The sequence below is a fragment of the Monodelphis domestica genome, chromosome 1, assembly GCF_027887165.1.
Source record: "Monodelphis domestica isolate mMonDom1 chromosome 1, mMonDom1.pri, whole genome shotgun sequence".
Classification (NCBI taxonomy): domain Eukaryota; kingdom Metazoa; phylum Chordata; class Mammalia; order Didelphimorphia; family Didelphidae; genus Monodelphis; species Monodelphis domestica.
In genome coordinates this window covers 252697254-252710750 of record NC_077227.1, presented here as the reverse complement: position 1 = coordinate 252710750, position 13497 = coordinate 252697254, and the positions used below count along the sequence as shown (strand labels likewise).

The following is a 13497-nucleotide window of genomic DNA, read 5'->3' as shown; positions in this document are numbered from 1 at the left end:
AGATAGTCCAATAATTATTAAATTATCTCTTCTAAATCTGTTTTCCAAGTCAGTTGTTTCCCTGAAATATTTCACCTTTTCTTCTGTGTTTTTTCTTGAATATCTCTAATTTCTTTTCCCAATTTTTCCTCTCTTGCTCTTATTTTATTTTGAAAATCAATTTTTACTTTTTTTTTCAATCTCTTTAGCTCTTCTGGGAATTCTTGTTAGGCTTGTGTCAAATCTGCATTTTTCTTTGAAACTGCTTCTACAGATATTTTCAAGCCATTGTCTATGTCTGTGTTTGTGTCCTGAATTTTCCTGTCACTACAGTAACTTTTTATTGTCAGGTTCTTTTTTATTGTTTGTTCCTTCTTCTATCTTACCACTTTAGACTTTGAGGGAATGGGGCAGGGAGGGAGCAGGATTACTGGCCTGATCTTCTGCCTTTTATGTCCTTTTGCTTTCACAGGTCAGTCTTGAGGCTTATAGATTTTTGTTGCTTCCAACATGTATGATCTTGGAAGAAATCTGCTCTCTTTCTCTGAGCTCTATTCCATACTGACTACAACCACTCCTTTCCACTATAGAACTGCAATTCAGAATTAGGTAATGTGTGACAGAGCTGCTAAATAACACTCAATCCTGCTCCCAGTGCTAGTAAAAGGTCCTCTGGGATCTCTTTCTAACCAGGTGTTCAGTCTTCTTATCCTCTCTGGTCATTGTTGCTTTCCCAGAATCCATATCCAGCGCTTCTTCTATGGCACTCAGATTGTTTTCCATCCCTCCCCCTATAATCAGAATTCACAGATTTCTCTTTCTGTCTTCCTAGGGTTGTATGGGCTGGAAAAATAACTTATTGTTATTTTTTTTTTACTCTCCTGCTCACAATTCTGTTTGGTGCTTTCTTTTTGCAAGAGAGATTTTGGAAGAAGTTTGGCAATTGTGAGCTTTCATTCTGCCATCTTGACTTTGCCCCTACCTTTATTTTTCATATATATTCTCTACATTTCCAATTTTTCATATGTACCCTTTTACTTTTAAGGTAGATTTTTTTTGTGAGCCAAAGTTTAGGACTTAACATTTCTCTCTATTGAAGTTCATCTCACTAGTATCTGCCTATTAGTATCTGACCTATTAAGATATTTTTTGATCTGGACTATTATCAGCGTGTTATTTATCCATCCCAGGTTTGACTCATCCACAAATCTGATAAACGTTCCTATCTGTGATCTTATTCAAACCACGGATAAAAAATGATCATCAGTGAAGTTCCAACAACAAATCTCTGGAGCATGCCTACTGGAGACCTCCTGCCAAGTTGACATTGAGCCATTAAATCTTTGAGTTCAGTCCTCAAATTAGTTCTCAAGTCCCTTTTTTCTCCATCCTTCCCTCCCCCTCCCCCATTCCAAGGATAACATGGCATATTTATTAAATGTTTTTTTCTAATAGCTAGATAAATCATGGCTATATCACTTTCATTATCTGCTAGGTCAAACCTTGTCAAAAAAGGAAATCTATCCTTGATGATGTTCTGCTAACCTAGTAGTCACAACTTCCTTTGCCAGGTATTTTTTCAACAACTGGCTCTTTAATGACCATTTTAGAATTTCCCCATGAATTGAAATCAATCCTACCTGCCTATGGTTTGCAGACATTGTTCTCTTATGCCTGATGTCTAAGTGAGAAAACACAGGACAGATTAGCTTCCTCAATCCTTTAATAGTCAAACCAATCCCTTCTCCCTCTTTCCAGTTTCCTCAGAATTTTCCTCAGTGTTTCCAAGATTCTACAGTGGATTCTTGGTCTGAAGATATAGTGGCAAGACTGGGGTCCCATAAATTAATATTTCCATGCCTTGAGAGGTCTTCTCTCAGCTCTTTCCTACTCTTTCCCCTTAGATCTCAGGTAAAATCATGGATGAGCTGTTGCAATTTGTTTACCTAGTTTTTTACTCTCTGCCCTACTTTGCTCTCCAGCAACCTTGTGCTTCTCTGACTTGACTGCTCCCCTGACTGCCAAACCACACATCTCTACCTTGACTCCCAGTTTCCATGAACCCATTAAGCTAAGTACACCTTTATTTTCTTCTTGGCATTGCCTCGGCTTTCCTAGTTCTGACTCCTCTCCTTATCTGCAAAATATGCTGCTATCCACAGTCCTCACATCTCACATGCATACCCATCTAATCCAGGGAAATCAAAGAGGTGCACAGAGAAATGATTTATTTCTTATGAGGTTTACATAATAACCACAGCACAGAGCAGAGACCAGAGAGCTACTTCATCAGTAGAATAAGTGGATGAGGACAAAAAAAGTGGACACACTCAATCAAGTTACAAGGCACACAGGATAGGAAGGGAGAAAATTTCTGGAAAGCTATAGCTTCTGTAATTGCTGTGTGCATGAATGAGCAAGGATTGAGGGGGAAAGCTGTAATAGCTAGAAGCAGAGGCAGGATCATGTGCAAGAGGGTACCAGAACCTGGTCTATCTCATATCCATTGCTCTTGGGTGGGGCCATAGCTCTCAAAGTCAGATCTATAGATCTGATGAGAAGTAAAAAGTAGAAGAGACAAAGAAAGGAAGGAATGGTCAGGTAGACCGAGAGAGGGAGAAAAGAGAGGGGGAAAGAGGGAACTGAAAAAGCCATCTCTCTTCAAGAACTACCATCCTGCCTAAAATTCCGCTTTTGGAAAGTCATTTCTTTGAATAAATATTGCCTTCCTTCTGCCTCTGGAAAGAGAAATAACAGTTCTATTTTCAAAATCTGGTATATTGGACCACACTCCACCAAGATAAGAAAATGGAGAAAAGTCACTGTTTAAGCAGTTGTTTTTAAGGGGAGGAGATAATTGGCTTAGCATACAGAAAGTATGTGTGTGGGAGGGATGGGACACAGAAAGGAAAGGAGGAAAGAGCTAGAGATAGTTTGCCAACTTCCCAGCTTTCTTAGAAGGATGGGCGTCCACAGGGAAAGGCAACATATACAGGAATGAATGGAAAGAGGGAGCACTGAGTCTGCCATAGCTTGGAGCTCCTAAAGCCCTGCCTCTTAGGCATCTTCTATCCCTTCCTAATAACCTTTATTGAGAGGTGGAAGGTGGGATAGGAGTAGCCATATCCATGGGGAAAAGTTCTTTTCCATTCTTTGTTTGTAGAAGTGGGGAAGGGAAGACAGGCTAGGAACTGGGTTATAGTCCCACTATTCAGTCTCATAGGCTCTCAAGGAACTGTGAAAGAACAGAGGATACTCAGACCTGAGGCAGAGAAAGAGAGAAAGGAAAGAGGAGGAGAGACTTGGAAATCTGAGCAATATCAAAGAGAGACAGAGACAGTCATAGAGGCAGAGACAGAAACAGAGACAGACAGAGAGACAGAGAGAGCGCGCATGTTGGCCACTAGGAAGGGGAGATATATTTGTGATGTAGAGAGTGGACTTGGAGTACGACGGCCTCCTACTCTCCATTCCAGCCACGGCTCATGGCCTGGACCACAGCTCCATAGAGTTGTGTCCATGCCTCCTTCATGGTTACAGTGAATGTGGATCCTAAGCACTGTTCCAACATGTAGAGTAAGGACTCACCCACTGTCTGCAAAAGAAAACACCAAAATAGAATTTAAAGCATTGGAAGTACCCTCTAGATTTTAGAAACCCACTTCTTCCCAGCCCCATGAGTTAGGTAGGGACAGAGATTATCTCCCATTGACACATAGAGAAATCAAGTCCACTTAGTTATGTAGTGGTAGGTATCATCAGAGCTGCAACTAAAATCTTTATTTACTAACCTCACTCATTATTCTCGAGTATGTGTGTATATACACGTCTGTCTGTCTAGCTGTCTCCTGTTTCTATAAATAAACAGTAAGTGTGAAGGACATGCCCCATTCATTTGACAGCTTGTGGTACAGTAGAGTCAGGAAAACCTGAGTTCAAATTCAGCCTCAGATACTTAGTAGCTATGTCATCCTGGGCAAGTCACTTTCTCTGTTTGCCTCAGATTCTTCAGTAGTAAATTGGGGATAATAATAGTTTTCAGGATTATAAGAGATCAAATGAGATAATATTTGGAAAAAAATGCTTAGCAGTCCTTAACATGCAATTTATCTTATTGCAATGAAGGGGACAACGGTTCTTTCCCCATGTACATGAGCCCTCATGACATGATGGTTTGGAGAGATAGAGAGTTTGATGGCCCACATCCTAATTAGCTATTTATAAATTAAAGAAGTCATAGGAAGATCAAGGGAGAAGCTGAATAATTGCTTCTAAAAGTGTATGTAAGTACCTGATCCAGGTCTATCAATATTTTGGTTGTCAAGAGGGCCAGTTACCTATCACTTAATTGGTTATGATGCTGGTCTAATAAATAAACTGATATTCTTACCCCCCCCCCAAATAACTGCTTATTCCCTTTTCTCTTCCTTTCTCACTGGAATCACTCAAGATAAGCCCTTAAGAGTGATAAAACAAAAACTGGGACTCTCCATTCATTTCACCAATACTTTTTATTTATATGCTGCACAATGTAGAACACTGGCTTTGGGAATACATCTCATCCCAGACCAGTGATGGTGAACCTTTTAGAGAAGGAGTGCCAGGCCCCACCCCCATTCCATCCCCACAGACCTAGTTTGTGCCCTACTCCCAGAGACCAAGTTCCATGTCCCTCCCCCACAGCAAGTGCCAGGGGTGCCCTGCCCCCCTTTACCCCACACAGGGGAGGGAGAAAGAGCTTCCACTGGGCTGATGGGCAGGGGGGAAGCAATATGAGGAATGTCCTCAGCAAGTGTAGAGAGGGGGAGGGGAGCAGCTCCATCAGAGACTCTCTGCCTTTCTAGTAACAAACTGGGGCAGGGAGGTAGGCACATACCCACAGAGAGTGTTCTGCATGCCATCTTTGGCACTCGTGCCATAGGTTCACCATCACTGTCCTAGGCCTTTGGCTTTGAACATTTACTTGCTAAGATGGTCTGATTCACTTACTGGAAATTTTCTTTATTCTCTCACTTTAGGGGTTGAATAAAAAGAGTATAAACTCATTGTATGAACCAATAGAAAGTTGTTAGGGTACCATAGCAACTTTCCAGAGCCCTCAGAGTAGAAATATTGTTCTAGCACTACCAGGAGTAGCTAAACAGTGTAGTGGAGAGAGTGTTGAACCTGGAGTCAGAAAGTTTGTTGTAGTTCAGTCATGTGGTCCAACTCTTCCTGATGCCATCTGGAGTTTTCTTGACAAAGACACCAGAGTGGTTGGCCATTTCCTTCTTCAGGTCATTTTACATATAAAGACACTGAGGCAAATATACCTAAATAACTTACCCAAGGGGGAACACAACTAGTAAGTGTCTGAGGTTGGATTTGAACTTGAGTCTTCCTGACTCTAGGTCTAGCACTCTATTGACTATGTCATCTAGCTGCTCCTAGAGTCAGGAAGACATGAAATTCAAATCCAACCTGGGACATTTACCAGCTATATGACCCAGAGCAAGTCACTTAACCTCTGTTTGCCTCAGTTTCCTGATCTCTTTAATGAGCATAATAATAGCATCTACCTCCCAGCATTATCATGAGGATCAAATAAGTTAATCATTGTAAAATGCTTAGCACAGTTCCTGACATGTAGTAAGTATTACCTATCTTTCTTTCTATTTGTCTGTCTGTCTACTTATCTTTCTTAGCTATTAATATTATCCAAATGCAATGACCCAGGATAATTCTGATGGACTTATGAGAAAGAATGCTTCCACATCCAGAGAAAGAACTGTAGGAGCAGAAATGCAGAAGAAAAATATATAATCGATCACACAGTGCAATAGAGATATGATTAGGGTTTTGATGTTAAAAGATCACACATATTCTATATGAATAATAGGGAAATGGGTTTTGAACGATGATACATGTATAACCCAGCGGAATTGCTTATTAGCTCCAGGAAGTGGGATATGAGGAATTATGAATCATGTAACCATGAAAAAATATTCTAAATAAATAAATAAAAATATTATCCAAAGCTCAGTTCAAATACTATCATTTGCATGAGGCTTTTGTTTTATTGTCACACAAAACCTACTTCCATATTGGTCATTGCTGTAAAAGCACACTCACACATTACCAAACCCCCCAAATAAGACCAGAGATACATCGATGTGAAAGACAACTCTAACAGTTCTTTCTTTGGATTCCTCACCAACTTCTATTGGTCACCCCCTCAAAAAATGTACCTTCTACCTCTCTTTTACATATTTATGTATCTACCTGTTGTTTCCCCCTATAGAACAGAAGTTCCTTAAGGGCAAGATCTATTTTATTTTTTCTCCTCAATAACCAGAGTGCCTGGCACAGAGCAGAGGTTTCACGAGCTCCTTGGTTACCAGCTCAGTAAGACAGCTGGTGGAAGAAAGGGAACTAGAGGGGGGGTACAAAATGGGGTTAAGACTAGCCCTAGATGCCCAGGGCAAAAGGAGTTGCCTTACCGAGAAGGAACTGAGCTTCACACCAACTGCTTTGTGCTTCTTGCCCAGATTGGTGAGATATTCCTCCAAGGATGACAAGTTCTCCACATGGGTCACTGCTGCATCGATTACCAACATCACCTGTCAGAGGACCAGGGGAGAAAGAGCTACACTTAGGAGAACAAAGATGGTCATCCCTTCAGCTGCAAGGGATGGGATGCTTTTATGGAGCCTGGAGGGGGAGAGGGAAGGGGAAAATGAGACCCCCAAATGCTTCCTTTTTAGCAGCAGAAGCTCTTGGATGAGGGTAGGATAGTGGATAAAGTACTAGGTCTGCATGCCCTAGCTGTGTGCCTAGCTCTTACTTCTCTTCTTCCTTGGAACCAAAAATCAGTATCAATTCTAAGATACAAGGTAAGGGTTTCAAAATAAATAAAGTGCTGGGTCTGGACTGGAGTCAGGAAGATTCAAATTCAAATTTGACCTCAGATACTTCCCGGCTGTGGGACTCTGGACAAGTCACTTAACTTATATTTCCTTAACTGGAAAATGGGGGTCATAACAGCAACCACTTCTCAGTGTTGTTGTAATGATCAAATCAGATATCTGTAAAGCACTTAGCACAGTGTTTGGTACATAGAAGGTGCTTAATAAATGTCTCCTTCCTTCCTTCCTTTCTTCCTTCCTTCCTTCCTTCCTTCCAACCCTAAGCCTTTGAAGAAATGCTGAGACAGATATATCTATCTACTAGGGAACCTGGGATAAGACAGCTTAGAAACCACACTGCTGTCCCAACAGGTTCTAGTATATCCTTCATGGAGTCCTAGAAGGAGCTGTCCAATTAGGATAGTTGACTGAACCTGCCCTGTCAGCAGATCAGCTTCTACCCAGATGGCTGGGCTGAACTGTGCAGCCAGATCTTAAGTCTGAAACTAATTAAGCTGGTTCCTACCCATTTTAATATTGGAAGATCAAGGCCTCTGCCACTCACTCTTTTCACCATCTTACCTGTTGGCAAAATCCCAAAGCTGTCCTAAGGCAAAGGCAAGGCTGTTTCACTCTATCTACAGCCCTGTATCTTATGCAGTTTATTAGATACCTGATGAAAAGCCGGTCCTGTAGCTCTAAATAGACCCTCCAAAAGCAAAGCCAGTGAGAATCCAGATTAAGGAAATGCCTCTTCCCTGAAGATCTCAAAGCATCACAGTCTCATCTGGCACTGAACTGAAGTACAGGGAAATTGAGGCCCAGTGCCCCAAAGTGGAAATGGAGATAGAGATGGAATGGAGTTCCATCCCCTATACCACACTCAGAGAGTTGGTTATTCACTGGGGTCAGTAGGATATCATCCCTGACCTTATGAAGATGGAAACTCAATACCAAATGTTTGGGAGAGAGACTGCTAGCCTTCAAGAGGGAGAGGCAGAACTTCTTCCCCATATTGAGGGAAGAGAGCGAGAGGAAAAAAAACTCCCAAGGGTAAGTGGCGGGCCCAGCCAAGAGTTTGTCTCTCCTGAACTAGAAAACATTTTTAGAGCCTAAAAGGGAATGTCCCTCTTCCTGTGTCCCTAGTTCTCCCTGGGGAATGATGAAGCAACACTCTAGGGTCTTAAGTTTCCATAGACCTCTTTTCACCTCCCCAACCCTCATCTTTCTTCCCTTTGTCTCTTACTTTACGGATGTGATCCAGGAACTCAGGAGAAGAAAGGCAGTCCTGGGGGCTCGAGAACTGCCGGCAGTTATACTGAAAGAGGGGCAGTAGGTCTGGTTCCAAGTCAAACAACCTGTAACAAATAAGGATCACAGCTCTGTCATTTCTCTGAGTCTCAGACTCCTTATCTGTAAAATGGAGATACTTATATAGGCAGTGAGGTAGAACAATGGATAGAGCACTTGGAATCAGGAAAGCTCAACTTCCTGACACTTATTAGCTGTGTGACCCTGGACAAATCACTTAACCCTGCTTGTCTCAGTTTCCTCATCTGTCAAGTGAGCTCAAAAAGGAAATAGCAAACCACTCAATATCTTTGCCAAGAAATATGGGGACACAAAGGGTTGGACAGGACTGAAATGACAGAACAACATATTCTCTACAACATGGGGCTCATAAAATCACATATTTAGATCTGGAAGGGGCATTAGACATCACTAGATCTATCATCTTCATGATATCCCAAAGACAGAAAAAGAAAGGCCCAGAAAGGTTATCCACCTTGCCAAGAGTCACATAAATAGTAAGTTGTAGATAAGGGATTTGAACCCAGGTCCTCTGACTCCTGGTCCAATGCTTGTTCAATATTCCATATTGCACAAAAGAGACTGACAATTATTATTTTTCCTTAATAGATATTGCATATATAATATCCATTATAGTTCTAAAACAAGGAGGCAGAATTATAATAAAAATTCCCAAGCTCAAAAGTGAATTCTTATCTCTGGTAATATTGAAAAGTTGTTGGAAGGATGAAGTCAGAGAATGGATGTGGGAAATCTCAGCTGTTACAGCAGTCCATTGTCTTTTAGTCCTCATTATTTATACTATAAAAGCTTTTGCTAATCACACACACACACACACACACATACACCTCTTTATTGCAATTCAGAAAGACCTGAGTTCAAATCCTGCCTCAGATACTTCCTAGCTGGGTGACCCTGAGAAAGTCAGATAACTTTGCTAAACTTCTGATACCTCATCTGCTAAATGAGGGGTCTGGGGACAGCTAGGTGACTCAGTGGAAAGAACACCAGGCCTGGAGTCTGAAAGTTCTGGGTTCAAATTTGACTTCAGATACTTCCTAGCTGTGTGACTCTGGGAAAATCATTTAACTCTGTTTGCCTAGCCCTTGCCCTTCTGTTTTAGAGTTGTTACTGAAACAAAAAGTAAGGCTTTTCAAAATGGGGAGACTAGACTCCATGGCCTCTAAATTCCCTTCTAGCTCTAAATCTAAGGTCTTACAATCTCTACCGCCTCATCCTTTGGATGCTAGCAATTAAGGAGATTCCCAAATATGATATCTCCATATTTCCCAAAAATGTCCCGAGGAACCATTCCTCTGAATGATTCCATGGGTCAGCTGTCCCCTTAGTGCTCATCTCCCATCTGAAAGTAAAAAGGAGTGATGAGTTTTTTTCCATGTTTGATGTTTGTTGTTTGTTGTTGTTGTTGTTAGGGACTCCTCCATTGCTAACTACACTGCATTCACTTTTAGACTCTTATAGTTTTGACTTTTTCCTAAGGTTCTCAAAGCACTCAAGCCTTACCTGAGCATTATTCTCTCTCTACCTGTTATGAAGGGAAACTGATGCCCAACAAGAGGAAATTGTCTACCCCATAATCATACCACTCAGGTGTACTGTAGGTCTCCTCTCCTGAAATCCTTTAAGCAATTTATAGGTGGTTTCTTCAGCCCTTTATTTTCCATTCCCCATGCATTGTCCCTTCTCCACCTAATTGGCAAAAAGAGTCTGCCATCCTATGAAGGATGTGGCAGGGAGAAATGACACCCAAAACTTTTGTCTGCATAAGCAGAGTCCCTAAAGCCCTAAATCATTTGTAGAAATGGGGAGGCCAAGATTACTTCTCTCATTCCAGAATCTCAGAACCTGATATGGCTTAGGGACCATACTGCTACCTCCATAAGCTGGCAGTCTTTTCTTCAGTGTGGAGATCTAAGAAGGAGCCTAAGACTAAGATACCTGGATTATTTGTGATGGCAAAAAAAATTAGAAAATGAAGGGGTGTCCCCCAGTTGGGGAATATCTGAACAAATTGTGGCATATGATGGTAATGAAATACTACTGTGCTATAAGGAATGATGAATTGCTTGATTTCTATATAATCTGGAAAGACCTCCATGAACTGATGCAGAGTGAAATGAGCAGAATCAGGAGAATGTTGTACACAAAAACTGAAACATTGTGACACAATCAAATGTAATAGACTTTTTTACTAGCAGCAATGCAATATCCAGGACAATCCAGAGAAACTTATGAGAAAGAAAGCTATCCACATCCAGAGGAAGAACTGTGGGAGGAGAAATGCAGAAGAAAAACATATGATTGATCACATGGTTTGATGGGGATATGATTGAGGGTTTGGGTTTTAAAAGATTACTCGATTACAAATATGAATAATATGGAAATAGGTCTTGAGCAATAATACATGTATAATCCAATGGAATTGCTTGTCAGCTCTGGGGGGGGGGGCAGAAGAGGAGAGGGAGAGAAAATGAATCATATAACCATGGAAAAATATTCTAAATTAATTAAAATAATTTTTAAAAGATACCTGGCTTATCTTAGATACCTTATCTTCCTAGTTTTCTCATCCTGTCCTGAAAAATAAGTGATCTTATCTGAAATAAGGTGAGAAAAGCATCATCCTCGACTCAGAGCCCATGGGAAATGGAAACAAGAGACTAGGCTTTTAAGATCTGTCATCTTTAGTTTAAGGTGATCCCTAATTTCACCCAGCAGCCTAAAATGCCCAAGATTTACATGAACATAATTATCATCATAGCTTTTAGCTCACTCCTTAAAGTTTAAAAAGTTTTATATATGATATTTGATTTGATTCTTAACCAATCTGTAGGGCAAGAAATGCATTGTTATCCTCATTTTTCAGATGAGGAACCCGAGGCTGAGAAATTGAGACTTGCTCAATATCTTACAATTAGTTAAAGTCAGAACCAACACTTGAACTGATGTCATAAGCTTGCAGTCCAGTGTTCTTCCCATTTTAATGGAGGAGCCGTGGCAACAAGAATCCATCCCATCAAGATGATGCCATTCTAAAAACCCATCTGCCAGGGACAAGTCATTTTCTGGGAAAATATTTCTTTTCATCATTAAACTTAGCCCCTTCCTTTCAGAGCAGAGACCTAAAGGAAATAGGATGAGCAAAAACCCTCTTCCCCAGGCTGACACTATTTGCTGTCCTGAAACTGTGAGTGTGGATCACAAATTTTATCAGTTTTCTTTCCAAACCCCAAGCAAATCCTATCCCCAGCAAGGCAAAGACAGTCAAGCTTTTATATACAGTTCTGAAGAGTTTTGAATTCTCTGTTTATCATTTGTTTGACCTTTTGGGTTACCTGCTTCTCTCCAGGAGCTCTCTGAGCAGCTCATCCATCTCCTTCCAGGAGGAGCCAGACACACTAAGAACCTTTGGCTACAGCTCAGGCTCTGCTCTGCCTAGAGACACATAGTGGGAGTGGGGGGAGAGAAGGGAGTACATGGGGTGGTACCTCCAAATTATGTCTCTTCTCAAAGAATCTGATTTTCCAGAAGAATCCTGGAACTGAAAATGTGGCAAGGACTTTAGATTTAGTTCATTTTCACTTTTCTTCCCCAACCTTAGAAAAAAAGAGTTTCCCAGATCCCCTGTGTGAGAGATGAAGTATTCCTCCAGTAGGAACATATATTCATTGGTATAGAGGAGGAAATGGAAAAAAAAAGTATTTGGATTTGGAGTAAATGCCCCTCGGCTTGAATTTTGGCTTTGCAATCCACCATCTCAGTGATCTTGGATAAATCTTGTCACTTTAAAGGACCTCAGTTTCTTCACCTATAAAATGAAAACCTTAGGCTGGATGATCCCTAAGGACCCTTTCTAGCTCTGGTTTATATGATCCTCCAGTGGGAGAGTCTCATTTCCCTAGAGATGTGTCCCAGCCACTTTCCTGCCAACAATGATATGGGCAACTAAAATGCCCTATAAAACTCTTACCCAAGTATCAGTAAATAACTCTACCCCCAAACTTCATCTCTCACCCTTTTTTTTGCCCTCTCCTTAAATTCTATCCTCACCCACCACCCACCCCAAACATTCATTTGTCTTGCCCCCTCCTCTACACTATGTGATGCAAAAAGTTGTCAGATTTTTCCTTCTCTCTGAGCCCAAGCTGGACTCCAGAGGGAATTACATTCTCACTGGACCAAAGGAATCTGAATGGCAGCAACTCCTGGCTTTCTGTCCTGTGGCCCCTCACTCTACTCATTAACTCAGAAAAGTCCTTCATTGGCCTTTGCTGGAAAAGTCAGTGATTTGATGAGGAGGACGGATAGGGGGTTGGGAGAATCAGTTGACCCTCTTTTCCCTGCACAGGGACAGAAGGTAATGAAATGATCTCCCCTGGGCCAGGGTTTGGCTTGTAGGAAGGCTGCCATGTCACAGACAATTAAGGTAATATTCAGATAAAAATGGGCAAAACAGATGATGGGGGGCAGCTCTATGAACCAAAACCCTGCCTGGGAAGACCAAAGAAAGCACTGAATCCACTGCCATCAGGCCAGGAACACTGCTTCCCATAGGTACCACCTGTTAGCAAAGTTACCCCAATGAAGGGTGAGTATAAAGCTGAGGGGCAAATCAATCCTAGCTTTTCTCCCCTCCGCAGGAGAAATACACTGAGGAGACCCAAGGGGAAACCATATAAAACTCCAAGAGATCAAAAGCCCATGGCTCCACAGATCAGTATTCCACCGAGTGAGGGTTTGGGGGTGTCCATTCTCCCTCCCATCCCCATTCCGAGGAAATAGAAAGACATGGCAGTGCTGAGATTAGCAGCTAGAGAGATGCATCATAGATTTGTGTGCATCGTTATTCTTGATTTCTCCACATCTGGGGGAGCTCCCCCACGGACCCCGAGCCAGAGGCCACTGACCTGCGGCTCCTGGGGGGCTTCGGGCAGTCCCTCACCTGGTAAACAAGATCATCCCGTGCTGGAGGGGATTGCTGTTCACTTTCTGCCAGCTCTCTCGGATCAGCTCCTGTTCTGGGCCCGACAGTCTCCGGGTCTCCATGGTCTGGTATCCGAAAGCTGCGAGGAGAAGCAACCAAAGCCCAAACACCCCTCCCAGAGAAAACCCGTTCCCTCAGGGCGTGGAAAGGGATGAAGACGAATCCTTGACAGTCTCCAGCACCGGAGCGATCTCCAAGCGCTCTGAGAGCTGCTCGGATCCTCCCAGCCCCAGGTGACCGCCACTCGCCTCAGCCCCGTGAGCCTGGACACTTTCACAGCACGTGCAGTCCCACCCCCTGCCAGAGCCAGCAGGATCC

General features: G+C 42.2%; 1 protein-coding gene across 2 annotated transcripts; it reads right to left on the bottom strand.

The window, feature by feature from the left end:
• Positions 1-2190: 2190 nt before the first annotated feature.
• Positions 2191-13241, bottom strand: NGB (neuroglobin). 2 transcript variants are annotated; one of them, XM_007472411.2, is made up of 4 exons: positions 11531-12010; positions 8110-8221; positions 6459-6578; positions 2191-3574 (listed from the first exon to the last, which is right to left on the bottom strand). In XM_007472411.2, exons 1-4 carry the CDS (start codon positions 11566-11568, stop codon positions 3440-3442), a joined length of 405 nt encoding a protein of 134 aa, XP_007472473.1. In that variant the 5' UTR covers positions 11569-12010; the 3' UTR covers positions 2191-3439. The 2 variants fall into 2 exon arrangements, with proteins under 2 accessions (XP_007472473.1, NP_001030592.1); NM_001035515.1 differs by lacking the exon at positions 11531-12010 and adding an exon at positions 13138-13241 and having other exon boundaries at positions 3440-3574.
• Positions 13242-13497: the final 256 nt, after the last annotated feature.